This window comes from Schistocerca serialis, chromosome 1 (genome assembly GCF_023864345.2).
Source record: "Schistocerca serialis cubense isolate TAMUIC-IGC-003099 chromosome 1, iqSchSeri2.2, whole genome shotgun sequence".
In the NCBI taxonomy this organism is placed as follows: domain Eukaryota; kingdom Metazoa; phylum Arthropoda; class Insecta; order Orthoptera; family Acrididae; genus Schistocerca; species Schistocerca serialis.
Window position 1 is genome coordinate 580,831,996 of NC_064638.1, and position 20,030 is coordinate 580,852,025.

A 20,030-nucleotide genomic window follows, 5' to 3' on the forward strand; every position below is an offset into this window, starting at 1 on the left:
TTAGAGTAGCAATCAATACTTTGTTATAAATTATGTAAGCAAACTGTTAACTACAATTAATTCTAACTTTTACTGTTTCCAACTGCTCGAAGAGCACACAAAGAAGAGAAAGTAAGACATAAATATAGATAAAACAGTTTAACTTACCAAAAATAGTCCATACAAAGCTCTCATGTTATTTGGATTCAACTTGATGGCTTCACAGTAATGTGCACGAGCAAGTTCCATGTTTTCAAATCCTCCCTGAAAGAACAATAGAAATAACCTGTTTCTAGCAGTTCTCAAAACAGCACTTCATAACTGTTTGCAACAAATCTCAAAACAGGTGCTGGCTATGACAAAATAATTATAATACAATGGATTATTTGCAGCAGTCCTTGCATAATTTATGAAGTGGACAATATATACAGGGTGATTCACAAACTAGGCAAATATTTTAATATGTTATTCTACAAGTAAAACTAAAGAAAAAAAGTTCATATAAAGATAGGTCCTCAAATGTATAGATATGGAGTTACAGCTAATGAAAGATTTTGCCTGAAGTTTAGCAACTTAATTAACATGAAGCCATCACAAAACTGTAAGGGGTTAAAATAAAGCACGATTTCCATTTATTTTGTTGTTATTGGCCTGATGACTCTAATAAAACATGTCCCAGATGTGTATCTGCAGTAGCTTTCCAGAACTTCCAGAGAAGCAAAGATTATTATATAAGTAGATTTGTTTACTTTCCATTAAGAATGTAGGAACATTTATGTCATTGTTGGCAACAGTTAGTGAGTTGTTTCAGTCGTTTTCCAACCTTGAAAGGAGTCCGTTTACTGTATTGTTCAGTGAAAGAACATAATACCAACAGTGTATTTAAGTGAAACCACATAGTAACTATTGTAGTTTGTAGATTGTTATTGGATTCACCAGATATAACAACAAAATAAATGGAAATCGTGCTTTACTTTAACATTGTACAGTTTTGTGATGTTTGTATGAACTTTTTTCTTTAGTTTTACATATAGAATAACATGTTACAGTTTATGCATATCTTCGTGAATCACCCTGTATTTCTACGTGGTAACTGGCTTGGGTTTAATCAAACTTCTGCCTGGTGTCAAAACACTGTAGAAGTACTGGGAGGTTTACAAGCACCCCCCAAGGTAATAAGATTGGGAGTCATTCAAATAATGGTGGGAGGCTATTATCGAGCTTCTTGTATGAAACTTTAGTGCAGCCTATTACATTTAAATTTACAAATATTGTGAAAATATATCCTTATTGGGAGAACTTTAGTGATGTGTAGATCATGTATAAAGGAGACCGTGAATAGGATGCTAGTGCAATCCATTCTTGAGTACTGCTTGAGCATTTGGGATACCCACCAGGTCACATTAATGGAAGATACTGAAAATTCAGAAGTGTGCTGCTACATTTGTTGCAGGTAGGTGATTCTACTGCCACCAATGTACATTTCGTGTAAGGACCATGAACATAAGATGAGAGATATTGGGTTGCATAAGGAGGCTTATGAATGGCTGTTTTTCTATCACTATTTGTGAATGGAACAGGAAAGGAAATATCAGTAGCGGTATGTCGTACCCTCCGCCATGCACAGAACGGTGGCTTGCAGATTATGTACACAGATTTAGATATAATATACATTAACAATAAAATGCAAGACCTTGATTGTAAGTGACAAGTGAAAAACTTCATGTTGGGCTGGCATTTGTCTCTCTCCATATAATATATACAAATAATATATAAATTCAACAATAATCTATTAGAAGAATTACTACAGATTCGAAATAAATCAAAGTAAGTAAGTTTGTTTGTTTCAGAAATAAGTTATTACACGAACAATTAGTGCAGCTTCATTGCCAGTAAGCAAAAGGAAGGTTCTACATACTGGACACAGACGAGTTAATCATGTTTGACCGACTGCCATGTCATCCTCTGCCAATGGTGCCATCGGATGTTGTACAGAGGGGTGTGTGGTCAGCACAACACACTCCTGGCCATTGCTGTTTTTTTTTTTTTTACTACAGAACTGCTACTATTCGGTTGAGTAGCTTCTCAGTTACCCTCACGAGGCCGAGGGTTTGCCATACCAATCCTCCCACTGATGAAAAATCCCTTGAGTTCTGGGAGTCAAAGCCAGGTCCTCTGCATGGCAGTCAGCAGTGCTTACCACTCAGCTATGCCAGTATTTGAAATTAAATGCTGGGTGCAGACACTGTCTGTTGTTGAGGTTAGTTTCTACTAGTTGCTACTAGACAATATCATGTAAAATTAAAGTAGTTTAGCTACAGACATTACTACATATATTACTGTATTACAGCAAGAACACAGCCAAGTTAAATTTCTTTTCCAAAGTCAACAAAAGAAAAGTACAAAATAAAAGTGGTATGGATTATATACGGGTGCTGACAGAGTTTTAGACAGCAACAATGGAAATTCCTGGATGGATAATAAATAAAACAAAAGAAAGGCAACTGTTTACCTACAGCTGACTGATGTGTGACACAAAGACAGCAGAAAGTGAGCTCTTGTTTTTTCTCTAGCAGAAGTACGCACACGCACATGCACGCACACACAGATGCACAAGCCTGTGACTACAGACAGGAAGACTCACCCTTGGCCATGGGCATGTGCGTTTCGGTATCTTTGTGGTTGTGTTTCTGAATGTGCATACTTTAACTATTTAACTAGAGAAAGATAGAGGGCTCACTAGCTAATAAAATGCTGTTTCTGTTGCATGTTTCTATGCACCACATATCAGTGAGATGTAGGTGAAGAGTTTTAGATAGTATATTATGAGGAAAAAGAGATTTGTTCTAACACAATTATCAAGTTTTTTCCTACAAGACCATGTCAAATCAACACACCTATTTTACTTCACAATTTTAGATTTTGCTAAAATTTAGTGTAATTATAGTGGGTGCTGAGACTAAGAAAAATTCCAAATTTAAATTTTTTATCTCAAACCATTCCTGAAATATTGCTATGTAAACTTTTCAAAAACCAGCCAAAGATGAGTGAACAGACTTTTTTTAAATTGCCCTAGGAGCTGCTCTAATTGAGATATAGAACTGGGAAAGGTGTCATTTTGCATGCTTTTTCCAGGGATGTACAACAAAACATAGCTTCTAATTAATAATCTTTTTCAAAATACTAATTAATATTTTGATTTTTTTTTTTTTTTTTTTACAAAAAGTACATAATTGAAAATTTTCAAAATATTTCCACAGCGACTTCATACTGTTGTAAGTCACATGGCAAGATATAAGTGTGGGATGATGATGATGGGTTCATTGTTAAAAAAAATTATTCCGGACTCTTGTTTTTCACTAACAGCTGTAGTCTGACCAAACTGACCTTTAACAAACAGGAATTTCATTAAAATATACTGAAAGGTAAGTAAAAAAAAACTATTAGAAATATCAAAACATCACCTTATTAAAACAAAACTAATCAGCATATATTATAATTGATTGCATATTTTAATTACACACAACTTAACTAATAATATATTAACTGATGAAACAAAAAAGTTTGAGCATTTAACTACAAACTGAAATGAAAAAGTACAAGTATTTACATTATAGTTCTGGTCCATGCTGTTTGGAATGAAACTATTAAAAAAATTAAATACATAATGCTTGTTTTTGAGTAACAGCTAAATTTAACACAATAGTTACTAACAGTAATTTTGAAAAAACTTTCTATAAAACATAAATTACCGGTAACACTAACCTGAGACAAAAATTAAGTTCTGAGTTGAAAGCAGTTTCCCAATAAATTGTCTTGGAACTTCACAGATTACATTTTAATAAAGTCGAATGGGTTTGGTTTACACCACTTTCATTAAGAATGTATGTTCTCCCTGTCAGAGTAAATGGATTTACTTTTGTGAGAACATCTACAACTGACACCCATAGGACATCTGCATGTGCAGGATAGGAGAATAACTTAGTTGGTTGGTTGTTTGTTTTGGGGAAGGAGACCAGACAGCGAGGTCATCGGTCTCATCAGATTAGGGAAGGACGGGGAAGGAAGTCGGCCGTGCCCTTTGAAAGGAACCATCCCGGCATTTGCCTGCAGCGATTTAGGGAAATCACGGAAAACCTAAATCAGGATGGCCGGACGCGGGATTGAACCGTCGTCCTCCCGAATGCGAGTCCAGTGTCTAACCACTGCGCCACCTCGCTCGGTAAACTTAATTGGTCCACATGAATGAAGGAAAGTTGTTTTCACTTCATCAAGTTCTTTGTATTTTTCTAAAATGTACCCAAGACACCAGTTTCTGCCACATACAGTGGTGACATAGCCGGATACATCTTGTAACTTCAGTTTGTCTGGTGATGTAGTTACTTCCCTCTCCCAACTCTGCATATCACCTGAAAAGTATTTGAGTATTAACTTTGATGTAGTGTTGGGAATGAAAGCATGAAATTGCTGTGTTCCTTTGATTGTCAATGCCCCTTCAAGCCGACTTTTTAATAATATTTCTGAAGCAGCATAGTCTTCTTGAGTGGAATATGCAAAATCAACATTTGTGATATTATCTACTGCCAACTCAAATAGATCTTGTGGAGTTTGGATCTGATTTTGGTACGGCCTTTGCAGACTTGCACGAGCTGCCAGTCTCTTAACTGAATCCCCTACTCCATCACAAGGCCCTTTCCCATGTGCTGTGGCTGAAAAGTGCCACTCAGCTTTTATGTTGAAGCCTTCTTAATGAAGGCAAAGGTTCACGAAGTTGTTCTTATTTTTGTACTGAGCAGCAGAACTGTCAGAATAATAGTATACCCTTTTTGGAAGCTTTTGGAATTTATGTGATAGATAGGAAATAAGCTGCTTTTGAAAGGTGTAAACCGCAACTGTATTGTGCTCCAGGCAATCGAAAACAATTACAAAGCTCAATGCCCAATTTTGTCTTCCTGTTTGTAATATATAACAAAAGGATGAATGGTAATCTGTTGTCTTGTTCAGCGGTAACTCTGAGCTTCATCCTGCAGAACTATACAAATATTTTCTGAAAAATCACAAATGACAACAAATTCAGATTACGTAAGGTTTTCTCTTGTGGAGTTAAAGAATGTTCATTGTTGCTTGGCAATGAAGTCATGTCGAATCAAAGTAGACATCTTGCTACAAAATAAATCTATGTATTCTTCTGAAGTTTTCTGAACACTTTCAGATTACAGTGGTCAATCCACTGTCGGAAATGAACTCGTTCAATTAAGTTTGCATCAAAAGAGTCTTGTAAAATTTTATGTATGACAGTTTCTCCTGGGCAGTATTCACAGTTTCCCAAGTTGCAATCAACTGATGATGGGTTGTGTGTTTGCAATGCACTGCTTATAATTGTTTAAGCTGCTGCTGTTTGTTACTATATTTAGTTTGGAATTTTCTATCATTAATTTTATGTTTTGGCGAGTTGTGCACACAGAGACTGTGTGTGTGCGCGCCACTCCAGCCAGCAAATACACAATGTTTCGGCCTCAACTCAGCAAATTTAGAGAAACTTGTCTTTAAAATGTTTGTAAACTTCTCTAAGGTTACACAAAATAAGTATTTTTGATATTTTTAACTTCCACTTGTTTCTGTAACAAAGAACTTTATGAAGTTTCTTTAATACCTGGCATTGCTCGGCTAACTTCACCATTTTCATAAAATGAATGTACAGTTTTGACAGTTTCTGTTGGTAAATACTTTCCTGGTTTTGGGTTTGGACCTTCCATGAATCCTTTCTCTTTCAAAAAGTTTCTGGATTGCTGAACAATGTAATTAGGAGCATTAAATTCCCTCATTATTTTCCTGACACTCCACTTTTCAGGTAAAATTGTAAGAATCATTAGTTTTTTTGCTCTACTTATGGAATTATTAAAGTTTGTTTTGATATTTTCAAGAACAGATTAATCAGTATCAGTATCTGAGGATGACGTTTCAGCAGCAACAAAAAGTTTACATGTCACTGATGAGATTTTTTTCACTTTTGATTTGGCATAACACATAGATGTTACTTTTTTCTAATCAACTGGGGACTCACCTAGTTCTCGAAGTGATGTTTTAAGTGTTTGAACTACCACTGAAGTTGCAGTGAAGTCAGGGTCTTGGTCTGGGATGATTATCTCTGATCCAGAAGAATCTTCTTCAACACTTCTATCACTGATGGGCTCTGGTGTATTTTTCAATGTGGTTACATCTTTCCTACATTTATCACAAATCCTGCCACCACTAGGTAATTGTGGAAATAATTTGAGCATCCATGCTGTGACATTTCTCAGTTTTTTCCTGTCTCTAATAAAATGATTTGACTTCTTCAGTGGATTACAACACTGCACTCTTACCACACCGCACTCTTACAACACACCGCACTCTTACAACACCGCACTTGCACTTTTTACTTGGTTCCATATAGATACAAAAACCACTTATAAACTCTCCTTCAATTTATAGATTTACTTGTAAATGAACTATTAAATATACTAGATACAAATTGGTCAACACAGAGGTAACAATTGATTTGCACTAAAACCACAGTGCACAATAATGCTGTAGGCGCATTAAGCCTTAGAAGGTAACAGTCTTATATCCTCTCAACAGTGGCTCCTGTCTCTGAATGATTGTACAGATATCAACCACGGTGCTTGTTTCAACTTGTTCACAGCCTGCTGCATACATGGACAGAAACACAAGTATGCTCAGCCTTCGTACAGTGGCTAAAGTCTGTGCTAATGAAATGTGTATTTTTGGACCAGAAGTATTACATCAATAGTCTACTCTCAAGTTTTTCACACCTTATTTAAATCTTAGCTATAGGTCCCACACTCAACATTTCGTTTTCCCAGTTAATAGACTATTACATTAAACTGTAAGAAACTAAAAATATTAGCAACCAATGATAGAAAATGGTGTTTAGTTTTGTTTCAAGAAGGCGATATTCTGATATTTCTAGTACTTTTTTACTTACCTTTCAGTATATTTTAATGAAATTCCAGTTTGTTAAAGGTCAGTTTGGTCAAATTACGGCTGTTAGTGAAAAACAAGAGTCCGGAATAATTTTTTTAACAATGAACGCATCATTGTATTGTATTGTATTGTATGTTAAGCGGGGACCTATAAAAATCAGAGAGGCTCCATCGCCGCAGCAGCCGCAGTAGTCCACAACCCCACGACGACTACCGCAGTCCACTTCACCCCTCCGCCGCCCCACACCGAACCCAGGGTTATTGTGCGGTTCGGACCCCGGTGGACCCCCCAGGGAACGTCTCACACCAGACATATGTAACCCCTATGTTTGCATGGTAGAGTAAGGGTGGTGTATGCGTACGTGGAGAACTTGTTTGCGCAGCAATCGCCGGCATAGTGTAACTGAGGCAGAATAAGGGGAACCAGCCCGCATTCGCCGAGACAGATGGAAAACCACCTAAAAACCATCCACAGACTGGCTGGTTCACCGGCCCTTGAGACAAATCCGACAGGCGAATTCGTGCTGGGGACCAGGCGCTCCTTCCCGCCCGGAAGGCCGTACGTTAGACCGCACGGCCAACCAGGCGGGCATGAACCCATCATTATCCCACATTTATATTTCACCATGTAATTTTCAACAGTATGAAGTAGTCATGGAAATAATTTGAAAATTTTCAATTATGTACTTTTTGTAATAAAATTAAATCAAAATATTAATTAGTATTTTGAAAAATAAGAAGCTACGTTTTGTTGCATATCACTGGAAAGAGCATGAAAAATACTGCAAAATGACACCTTTCCCAGCCCTTTAGCTCAATTAGGGCAGCTCCTAGGGCAATTTTTAAAAAGTCCATTCACGCATTTTTGGCAAGTTTTTGAAAAGTTTACATGACCATACTTCAGGAATGGTTTGACGTAAAAAATTGAAATTTGGTATTTTTCTTAGTTTCAGCACCCACTATAATTATACCAACTTTCAGCAAAATCTAAGAGGGTGAGGTTAAATTTTTATTGAAGTGTTTTGATTTGACATGAAATGACCCACATGCTAAAGTAAGAAAAAATTCGCTCAGACAGAGAGGCTAATGTAGACAGGTGACCCGTCAGTGATGCCAGCAGCTTCTATTGTCAGACTGCCAGAAAGAGAACTGGTAATGTCTCTGACACTATATTTCATCCTTTACATTACAGACAAATGCAAGTCATTTACTGACTTTAAATTGTTCAGTTGTAGAACGTCCTCAATAAGATTTTGATTATTATGAATACTTACTGCAAAAAAAGCCCAAATTTTATACACTTACACTTTTTATATACTCATGCATTTTATATCACAATATTGTGAAAAGGAAATTTGCTACCCACCATATAGCGGAGATGCTGAGTGCGGTTTCAGTTGCCTGAAACTGCAGTCGTGTGTGCGAGTTGCATTTGAGAGAGAGAGAGAGAGAGAGAGAGAGAGAGAGAGAGAGAGAGAGAGAGAGAGAGAGAGTTCTGTTGACAAAGGCCAACGGCCGAAAGCTTTAATTGTGAGAGTCTATTTGTTGTGCCTATCTGCGACTCAGCATCTCTGCTATATGGTGAGTAGCAACTTTCCTTTTCATAATATTGTTACATTCCATCCTGGATTTTCCATTGTTTGGTACACATTTTACATACTTGTTCATCTCAAACACAGTATCACTGTGTAAGCAAATAAAATGAGGCAACAGAATATTAATGAATATATATTCCCTGCTTCAAAAGTATTGCTTGAGTCAATGTAATTATTTAATGGCGTAGGTGACAAAAATAGACAAAACACTAACCTGTGTATACTTTATTTCAGCATAACGCTGATGTATTAAATGAGAATGTGGATTGTGCAGTAACAATTCTTCCATACAGAAAGCCGCACGAGCTAAATCTTGTTCCATTAGGTAGAGCTCACAAAGTTCTTGCCAGCCTTCTTGGTCACTCATAAACCTATACAAATTTTTGAAATTGTGTCTTTCACCAGAACAGTAACGAAAATCATCATCATATGAAATTGCATCTCTTTTTTAAGCATATTTTAACACTGAAAAGTAGGTCCACAAGTATGAACACCAAGAACTCACTTTTTCAGGTAGTCTGTCAACTCTTTAATAGCTTCTGGAATCTTGCCCCTTGCTTTAAAAATTGCTACACGCCTTTTTCGAGGTGCTGCATTAGTTTCATCTCTTTTGATTATTGAATCCAACAACTCTAGTGCTTCATCATACCTGAAAAATAATACTATTTTATATCTACATACATGAAGTCTTAACTTATTAAATGGCTGGTAATAACAACACATTCTGAAACATATCACACATTGACTACCTTGGCCAAATGATTGAACTGCTTCCAGACAGCACGCTAAACGTTTGAAATATTATCTCATTTTTGGTCCACCTAAATAAAAAAAAAAAATTGCAAGGAGTCTCGTGTGATTGCTTAACAACTCACAATATTTCTGGAAGTTTTGGTAAGAAACGCTTACACCATTTTGAAGAATCATCGCTGCTGGTGAATCTTGGGTCTATTGTTATGATACTAAAACGGAACGACAGAGTACAGCACGAGTCCAAAAGGGTCAGTTTTGCCCAAAATAAGCATGCGTCTAGAAATCAGTCACTAATGCTTTCAAGATCACACTGTTTGATTATCGTTGCGTGGTATATGCACAAGTTCCCTGTGGTTGGACAGTAACTGCACAGTACTAGAAGAATGTCATTCAACAACTGATGAAAGATCATATCCTAAAGAAATGGACAGAACTCCACAGAAAGTGGAATTTGCATCAAGACAACATATGGCCTCGTGCTGCAGCAGCTGTTATGACTATTAGGTAAGAAGGGCACTTGTACAGCCCCTCCCCCTCCCCCTCCCCCTCCTCCTGCCACCAGCCCACCCACCCTTATAACCCTGAAGTTGCTATATGTGATTTTTCTGTATCCTACTGCAAAAAATGACCTCATGGGATGTCAACTAGACTCCGAAAATCAGATAGTGAAGACTTTAGAGGCAATTTTGAAGTGATTATGAAGAAATTGATTTGAGGATGTCTTCCAAACATGGCTGAGAACACAGGACAAGTAATTTGCTCTTATTGGTGACTATATTTAAGGGGAAAATTTTGATTTTGATTGATTATTTGGTAAAAAAGTTTTTTTCAGTTTCAGTCTCAATCTTTGCTGAATGACCTTAGTAATACATTACCAAGCCAAACTATCAGGATCAACAGTACTGATCTGTCAGCAGAATAATGTATACGGGAATCAACTCTTGGCCTTTTGAGTCCTATTTCAAGCAGTATATTATTCAACTTCAGATTTGATTGTTGGCTAGCTTACTTCGAATCATACACAGTCTTATGTAAGAAACGTATCTGGACACTTCCTGAGTACATCTCTGGTGGTGACATACATTTCAGTGTTAACACACCCTAAAAAAGGATATGTACAGCATCCATCATATCCACATCTAGGTTGTACTTAGCATCCGAAGCCAAACAGGTAATGAACTGAAGAGTACCTTACAAGTGGTGAGTAGACTTCCTCAATCAGCGGCTTTTCTTTGAACATATCCTTCGACCACTAATCTTGCCTTATGTAAAATTATTTCTCCTTCCTCATTTGTCCTCGTTTCAAATGTCCACTTAAAAGGTAAAATACTTTTTCCTTCAGGAAGATATTTATCATGAAGGAGTCATATTCTTCATACATCACTATCTTCCTCAGACATGGAACTGAACAAAATAAACTGATGTCATCCTCCTGTTTCTCTCTGTATTGAATAATCTCTTTCCTTGGATGCACGCCGTAATCTTGTGTCAGTTATCCATCGATCTTCTCCCATGAAGTATGTAGGCATCAGCATCATTGTCATTGTCATAGTCATAGTCATCATCTGATCAACATTCAACGTCATTGCTCCTACTCGTGATGAATCACATTTAGAATCACACACTGATTGCACTGCTTCTATATCCTCTTAGGATTTCTGCTGTTTAATTTGTTCAGATGGTACAATGCTTCCCTCAAATGCACAAAGTAAGTACATTTTATCGCAGTTTACGGCATTTTCTAAAAATTCCACGTTTCTACTTTTAATGAAAATGTAAGTATCAAGACAAACCAGCAGACAAAATACTTTGGTAGACTCACAATTGCCAACAAATACAAACTTTCTGGACCCTAAATCCCTTTTTTGACATATTTGCTTTGGAATTAATCTACTAACTTCTCAGCCAAAAATTCGTATATGTGACAAATCATATTTCCTGCCCGATCATACTGCCAAAGGTGTCTTTCCATTAATCACTCTGGCAGATGATCTTTAATAATATAAGAAGCTGTCACTGTTGCTGCCGCCCACAATTGTATAGATAAACATTCATCAATTAATATAAACTCTGATCTTTCCAGTAGTGTACTGTTCATGCACTCTGCAAGCCCATTCTATTGAGGAGTGTATGGAGTAGTCACATGATACTTAGTACAATTTTTGTTCATGAATTTTTTGAAATTATTGTTACAGTACTCCTTACCATTATCTGTGTGAATTTTTTTTATTTTCTTCTCAAGTTCATTCTCCACTAGGTGTTTGTAAGCCTTGAAAGCTTCTAGAAAATGCACATATATAATTCAGGAATAATCATCTGTGAGAGTAATGAAATATTTCATGCCTCCCAATGATGCAGTTTCCATGGAACCAAATTAGTCGGTGTGAATTAACTACAATGGCTGGGAAGCTCTTGAACCATCATTATTGAATGGCAGTCTGACTTCCTCCATTTCGAGATGTCATTCATGTGACAAGTTCTTTACTACTGGCTGGAGACATACTTACACCCTTGGTACAATCTGGCACTTTATTTACATCTGTAAATGTCCGATGTGCCGATGCCATAGGATAACAGCATTTACATTTTGAGAAGTTAGGTTAGCAATCACTTCTCTGAGTGTGTTTAGTAAATAAAAATTATCTGTCAGTGTCGTGGAGAACACAAATGTTCCCTCCCTGTTGCGTATATTACTTGGGATCTATTTTTTGACCACTGCACAAACTGATAGCGGATTAGCAGCAAGTTTTGCTAAATATGCTATAGGGCAGTGTAAATGGAAAACTATTTACCATATGGGTATCCAATTTTATAAGAATGATGTGTAGACTGTGCGCTGCAGTATTTGCTTTGCTAGTAATGTCATTACTTGCCATTAGGCACCAGTACTGGTATGGCAATGTAAGTTGAAACCCAAGCATCAGTGTGCATTAAAGTTGGCGACAGTCAACATGAGTCTGAACAATGTGAGCAGGGCTTTATCCGTAAAGCTGTATTATGAAAACAGCTGTAACAGCACTGCGGCTCTTCATGAGTATCAACGCTTTAAAGGAATATGGACAGGTTCTCTTTCTGCATTGGGGTTGAAAAACATGATTTGGAAGTTCGAATTAACTAGCTACTTGGGAATTGGTACTGGGAGAGGCTAACAGCCAATTGCACCACAAATTGTTGAAGAATTTACTATTGCCATGGCTGAGAATGCTGGATGCAATGCACGATCTTTGTGCAGTGTCATGACACCTGAACATTCCATGGTCCTCCATTTAATATGTGCAGCGAACAATTGTGAAATGGTTTCTGTACAAACTTTCACACTATCATGGATACAAATGGTCATCACACTGACAAGGGAACCTCCCCATCGCACCCCCCTCAGATTTAGTTATAAGTTGGCACAGTGGATAGGCCTTGATAAACTGAACACAGATCAATGGAGAAAACAGGAAGAAGTTGTGTAGAACTGTGAAAAAATAAGCAAAATATACAAACTGAGTAGTTCAAGGGAAGATAAGCAACAATAAGGACGATAGGAACGCAGGAGCGCCGTGGTCTCGTGGTAACGTGAGCAGCTGCGGAACGAAAGGTCCTAGGTTCAAATCTTCCATCAAGTGTAAATTTTATTTTTTTATGTTCGGTTTATGTGACAAACTCTTATGTTTTCATCACTTTTTTGGGAGCGATTATCACATCCACAAGAAAACCTAAATCGGGCAAGGTAGAAGAATCTTTTTACCCATTCGCCAAGTGTACAAGTTCGGTGGGTCGACAACATATTCCTGTCATGTGACGCACATGCCGTCACCAGTGTCGTATGGAATATATCGGATGTGTTTTCCTGTGGAGGAATCGGTTGACCTATGACCTTACGATCAAATGTTTTCTGTTACCATTGGAGAGGCACGTCCTTTCGTCTACTAATCGCACGGTTTTGCAGTGTGGTCGCAAAACACAGACACTAAACTTATTACAGTGAACAGAGATGTCAATGAACGAACGGACAGATAATAACTATGCAAAAATAAAGAAAGTAAAATTTTCAGTCGAGGGAAGACTTGAACCAAGGTTCTCTCGTTCAGCAGCTGCTCACGCTACCATGGGACCACGGCGCTTCTAAACACACTTCGTCCATGATGTTGCTTATGTGGCCCATGGACCACTCAGTTTGTATATTTTGCTTATTTTTCACAGTTCCACACAACTTCTTCCTGTTTTCTCAATTGATCTGTGTTCAGTTTATCAAGGCCTATCCACTGTGCCAACTTATAACTAAATCTGAGGGGGGTGCGATGGGGAGGTTCCCTTGTGAGCAACATTTGTAAACTGGAACATAAAGACAGTACGCAATTAACAAATGTTACTGTCTCATGTGGAAATTACAATGTATTTCTTTTATGGTTGATTCATTATTTTTCTTCCACATGTCTTACAAATGTTCCACAAGTTCCATTGCCCTACAATCACTCATTTCACATCGGGGTTGTCTCAAGTAGCAGAAGTTAGCTGCAACCATCCGGTAAATCACTTACCCAAATTCTCCCACGATTTAGCATCAAACTGACAGTTCTCAAATTTTCTACATAAAGCAGTGTCTTGCTGGCAAAAGTTATGACAGGTATCAGTGGGCTTTGTACATTATAAACTCAGTCACATTGATCTGTCATATGCATTGAAGCACCTGAGTCCACATACCATATGTCTGGACCCATTGAATGTGAAGAAGCTGTAAAACCTGTGAAAAATTTTATCTTCTTGAGATTTACTTATTTTTTTCCCTTCTATGTTACACAACTCTGTCCATCAATGAGCCCATAACTGTTGCAATGAAAGCACAGTAACTTCCTGCTGCCTTTCACTGCATTTTGCTTGTGTGCCTGTTTTGCTTATACATGCCTTTTCCTGTGCAGAAGGATAATCTCTCTGGATTTGTTATTTTTTTATAAAAGCTTTGTTTTTATAAGGTAATTTTGTTCAAGCCTCTTTATCTCTGAACTATTGCAACTTACATCCTTCTGAATCTGCTTACTGAATTAATCTCTCAATGCCCTCTACAATTTTTGCCCCACCAACACTTCCCTCCACTACTAAATTGATGATCCCTTCATGTCTCAGAATGTGTCAGATTGAGCCACAAATTTCTTTTCACTCCAATTCCATTCAGTATCTTCTCATTAGGTACACACACCTAATCTTCAGCATTCTTCTGAAGCATCACAATTCCAAAGTTTCAATTCTCTTCTTGTCTAAACTATTTATCATCCTTGTTTCACTTCCATATATGACTTCACTCCATACAAATACATTCAGAAAAAGATTTCCTAACACTTAAACCTACATTTGACATTAACAAGTTTCTTTTCTTCAGAAAAGCTTTTCTTGCCATTGCCAGTCTACATTTTATATTCTCGCTGCTTCAGCCATCATTTTCAGTTATTTTGCTGCCGCAATAACAAAATTCATCTACTACTTTACATGCCTCATTTCCTAATCTAATTCCTTATGAATCACCTGATTTAATTAAACTACATTCCATAACCCTTGTTTACCTTTTCTTGGTGTTCACTTTATATCCTCCTCTCAAGACAACGTCCATTCTATTCAACTGCTCTTCCGAGTCACACGCATACACTATCGGTATATCAACAGTAAACCTCCCCAGGATACACAAAACTTCTCTCGTAGCATCTGAAACTGGAATTTGTGCAGTATTTTCAAAATTTTCTCACACGAACAAAACAGTCCTGTGATGAAATGCACCACCCTTTGCTGGATCTTCTTTCTTTCTCTCCCTTATTTATCTAGCTTGGTATGGTCCCGAACTGATGAGCGATACAAACTGGTCGAAAAAATATTTGATAAGCTACTTCCACCATGGGTATATTACATTCATTATGATTCTCCCAATGAATTTTAACTTGGTACATATTTTCCCACAGTTTGTTTTAAGTGGTCATTTCACTTTAGGTCAACCTGGACGGTTACTCCTACATATTTCACAGTAATTCCTGTTTCCAGTTATTTATTGCCATTAGTGTAACTAAACAGCAATTGACCTCTTTGCCCATTCTGCTACTTCGTTATGTTTATCAAATGACTTTTTTTATATAAACAATACTCCTGCCAATTTTTGGTGCTTTAGCAGAATTGGACAGACACTTTAAAACCCCTTTTCAATGAATCTCTGGAAACTGTATTATTTTTTCCTTAAATATCGAGTTATCTCCAATATGGTAATGAAGTGCCACATAATAGAAATTTCGAAGTTTTGAAGCAACATAGTTACGTCTATTTGACCATAAACATACACAACTTGACACTAGCAAATCCTAATCTACACTGAAGTACCAAAATAACTGTTATACACATGTGTATTCAAATACAGAGATATGTAAACAGGCAGGATATGGGACTGCAGTTAGCAACGCCTATGTAAGACAAGTGTCTGGTACAGTTGTTAGATCAGTTACTGCTGCTACAATTGCAGATTATCTAGATTTAAGTGAGTTTGAATGTGGTGTTATAGTTGGTGGACGAGCAATGGGACACAGCATTTCCGAGGCAGCGAGGAAGTGGAGATTTTCCCATATGACCATTTCACAAGTGTACTGTGAATATCAGAAATCTGGTAAAACATCAACTCTCCAACACTGCTGCGGTTGGAAAAAGATCCTCCAAGAACAGGACCAATGACTGGATAGAATCCTTCAACATGACAGAAGTGGAACCCTTCCACAAACTGCTGCAGATTTCAATGCTGGGCCATCAGCAAGTTTCAGCGTGCAGACCATTCAACAAAACATCATCAATATGGACTTTTGGAGATGTAGGCCCACCCGTGTACCCTGACTGCGCAACACAAAGCTTTATGCCTCACCTGGGCCGTCAATGCTGACATTGGACTGCTGATGACTGGAAACATGTTGCCTGGTTGGACGAGTCTCATTTCAAATTTTATCGAGCAGATGGACGTGTACGGGTTTGGAGACAACCTTATGAATCCATGGATCCTGCATGTCAGCAGGGGACTGATCAATCTGGTGGAGGCTCTGTAATGGTGTGGAGCATGTGCAGTAGGTTGATATGGGACCCCTCATACTTCTACATAAGACTCTGACATGTACATAAGCATCCTGTCTGATCACCTGCCTCCACTGTGCATTCTGACAGACTTGGGCAATTCCAGCAGGACAATGCAACATCCTGCACATCCAGAATTGCTACAGAGTGGCTCCAGGAACACTCTTCTAAGTCTGAACACTTCTGCTGGCCACCAAACTCCCCAACATCAATGTTATTGAGCATATCTGGGATGTCTTGCAATGTGCTGTTCAGAAGAGATCTCCATCTGGATTTATGGACAGCCCTGCAGGATACATGGTGTCAATTCCCTCCAGCACTGCTTCAGACATTAGTTAACTCCATGCACTTCTGTGTATTTGCGGGGACCCTACACGATATTAGGCAGGTGTACCAGTTTCTTTGGCTCTTCAGTGTGTATACACGGGCATGCTGAAAAGTAATGCCTCTGACTTTGTTTTACTAATATTCTACATCTTTATTCTTAATGTTTACATATTTATATCTCAGTATAAGGTAATTGGATGAAAAAAAAATCTACTCACCAAGCAGCAGCAAGAGAATGCACACACATATATATATATATATATATATATAAAAGATTTTACTTACGCAAGCTTTTGGAGCCAGTGGCTCCTCCTTCCAGCAGAAGGGTGAAGGGGAAGGAAGATGGGTGAAGGGAAAGGAACTGGTGAGCTTTAGGAAAAGTGGTAGTTTGGAAAAGTCACCCAGAACCCCACGTCAGTGGAGACTTACTGGATGGGATGAGAAGCTCTCCAGTTGTTCTCTCTTCACCCTGTTCCTACCCCTCCACCTTTCTGCCAGAAGTGAGCTACTGGCTCCAAAAGCTTGCATAAGTAAAAGCATTTTTAAATATGTGTTCTCCTGCTGCTGTGTGGTGAGTAGATTTTTTTATCAAATCAGTTACATTACATTTTTACTAGTTTCATTGTTATATTTATATCTCAACATAGTCACGATGGTGATGAAAACATTTATCTCGACAAGAGAGCAGTTTGTTGATACCGTCAATGAAGAATGTTTGACTTTGTTAACAGAGCCACAATCTCATCCCTGTTTGCAACACTTCATGATTATCAAAGTGAAGTCCTCAATGACATTCTTTAAGTTTTGGAAATCATATGGGGCAAAGTCGGGACTATGTAGGATGATTGATGATAGTGAACCCAATGCTTTGGACTGTTGCAGATGTTGCAGTGCTCTGTGTGGTCTGGCATTGTCACTGTACACACCTTTCATTCTTCATTCTCTGCAGTTAAAAACTCTAGTACAGCCTGCTGTTTCTCACCACCAGACAGAGGTACATTACACACAGGCACATTACATGCTACAATTCAGAGTGTTCTAGCAGCAGAAGGTCACAATTTGCATCAACAAAATGGGAAAACTCGACTGAGTAGTGTGCATGACATGTAATACTACAAACAATATTGAGAACAGAGTAAAAAATTTGGAGGCATTACTTTTCGGTATTCCTTCATATTAACTGATGAACCAACCTGATTTCGCACTGGTAGCTCTAAGTATTATGGCTATATGATCAGTCTGGAATAGTGATAATTAGACAATGTATTTTAGGTAAAAACCTATTTTGTTCCTCATTAAATAAAGGCAATAACAGTTGTACATACACCAATTATGCCAATTTACGATCAAAAACGCTGGTTTTATAGCACCTAAAAACACCTAATTTCAGGTTAGTACCTTATTGTACCTAGACTTTAAAAACCCAATTAAATGAAATCTTTTATGACTAACATTCTCTCGTCGTCTTCCCAGCTAAGAATGACAAATATTTTATCGAAAATTGTAATCTTACAGTACCTAAAATAGCTAATTTCATGTTAGACCCTGACTGTACCTAATTTTTAAAAATCCAGTCAAATAAAATTTGTAGGACTAAAGCTACTCTGCTGGTAAACCGGCTGCTTAGAAAACAGTAATTGAATGACAACTGGTTTGTTTGCATGCGTGAACGCCAATTGTGAGTCAGATGACTGCATACGCCAGGCTGTAACAGCCCACCCTGCTCCACAGAGCATTGTTGCTCACTGTAAACCTTCAAATGGGCCAGCAGGGCACTGAGGAGGTTTGTGATATGCCTCCAGTGCCTTCCTGCCCTGTCAGAACAGCCTATTGAAAACACCTGCACCATTCAGTCGGTCAGCGTGCTGCTAGGATGTGGTGTAATATTTCACAGCTACTGGATTTTTAAAAATTAGATAGTCAGGTTCTAACATGAAATTAGGTATTGTAGGATTTTTAAAAATAAGGTACAGTCAGGTTCTAACATGAAATTAGGTATTTTAGGTACTGTAAAATTACAATTTTCGATAAAATATTTGAGAGTCAAGCATGCCGAAAATAGCCAGCTCCAAATCATCTCTGATTCGTCATTGGTTACAAGAATTTCCTGGTTTCTCTACAGATGAAAGAGTTATTCGCTGCAATGTGTGCAACAAAGATGTAAGTAAAATGTTAATCTTTTATCTGCTACGTCCACTCAGAGAACAGTGATGCCACTGTTTTTCCTGAGTTAACTTTGACCAGACACATGCAAATGCAGAAATATTGTTTCTAAACCCTCAATGTACATTACTTCTGCTAAGTAGATCTTGTATGTAAATTCTCCCACAAAGTCTTTCTCATTTCTTTTTGTTTTTATGCATGTTCTGAACAGAGGTCGCATTTGAGTCAGCATGTTGCAGGGATTAAACACCGGGCAAATTCAAAAAAATAAATAAAACTTGCCACAAAGTTTGTAACTAAACTAAATGCAACAAAAACAAATTTCACATTGACCTTTGTTGAGCCATTGTTGGAGCAAACATATCATTCAATGCAGATGAAAAAAGCCCAATTCAAAAGCTTTCTAGAGAAATACTGTCACTGCAGCATTCCATCAGAATCCACACTGAGAAGTAACTATTTCGATACTTTATATGAAAATACATTGAGCAGGAAAAGGGAAGATATATGCAATTCATACATGTGGATCTCTTGTCAATGACACAATTGACAGACAATGTCAATAGGTGGTTAATTTGGTTGTTGGAAAGTCAGGTCCAGACACTCGCTCTGTATCTCATCTGATCTGCAGCAAGGGGCTATAAATGATTAACCAGAAAGCAATTGCTCACTTTGTTAATGAAGTTCTCAAATTACTTTTCCATGACAGTCTAGATGAAAATAAAGTACTTGATAAAGTACTTGCAAACTACACTGATGCACCCACATACATGACTGCTGCTGTTAAATTGTTGAAAGTATTTTCCCAGCCTTGCTCCATATTACATGTCTTGCCCATGCCATGAATTGTGTAGCTGAGATGATACATCTTGAATTTCCACATTTAAATAAGCTAGTTTCAACCATCAAAAAGCTTTTTATTAAACCACCTACAAGACTCCAGTTATTTTAAGAGGAACTTCCCAACGTACCACTTTCACCAGAACCCACACTTACTCGCTGGGGAATGTGGCTACAAGCCATGGAATATTACAGCGAGCATTTGGAAGACATTAAAAACATTGTTCTTAAATTGCGGGAGGAGGCAGTGAACATTACTTCAGCTAAAGATCTTCTAAAGGACCCAACTATTTCCAACACCACCGCATAC

General features: G+C 37.8%; 1 protein-coding gene across 1 annotated transcript in view; it reads right to left on the minus strand.

The window, feature by feature from the left end:
* Positions 1 to 20,030, minus strand: part of LOC126476799 (ER membrane protein complex subunit 2-like) — an 80,869-nt gene that overhangs the window by 8,919 nt on the left and 51,920 nt on the right. The window contains exons 4-6 of the mRNA XM_050103569.1: positions 9,066 to 9,209; positions 8,775 to 8,931; positions 148 to 243 (exon numbers count right to left, since the gene is read on the minus strand). Coding sequence (XP_049959526.1) covers positions 148 to 243; positions 8,775 to 8,931; positions 9,066 to 9,209 — 397 coding nt within the window. The remainder of the gene's footprint in view (positions 1 to 147; positions 244 to 8,774; positions 8,932 to 9,065; positions 9,210 to 20,030) is intronic.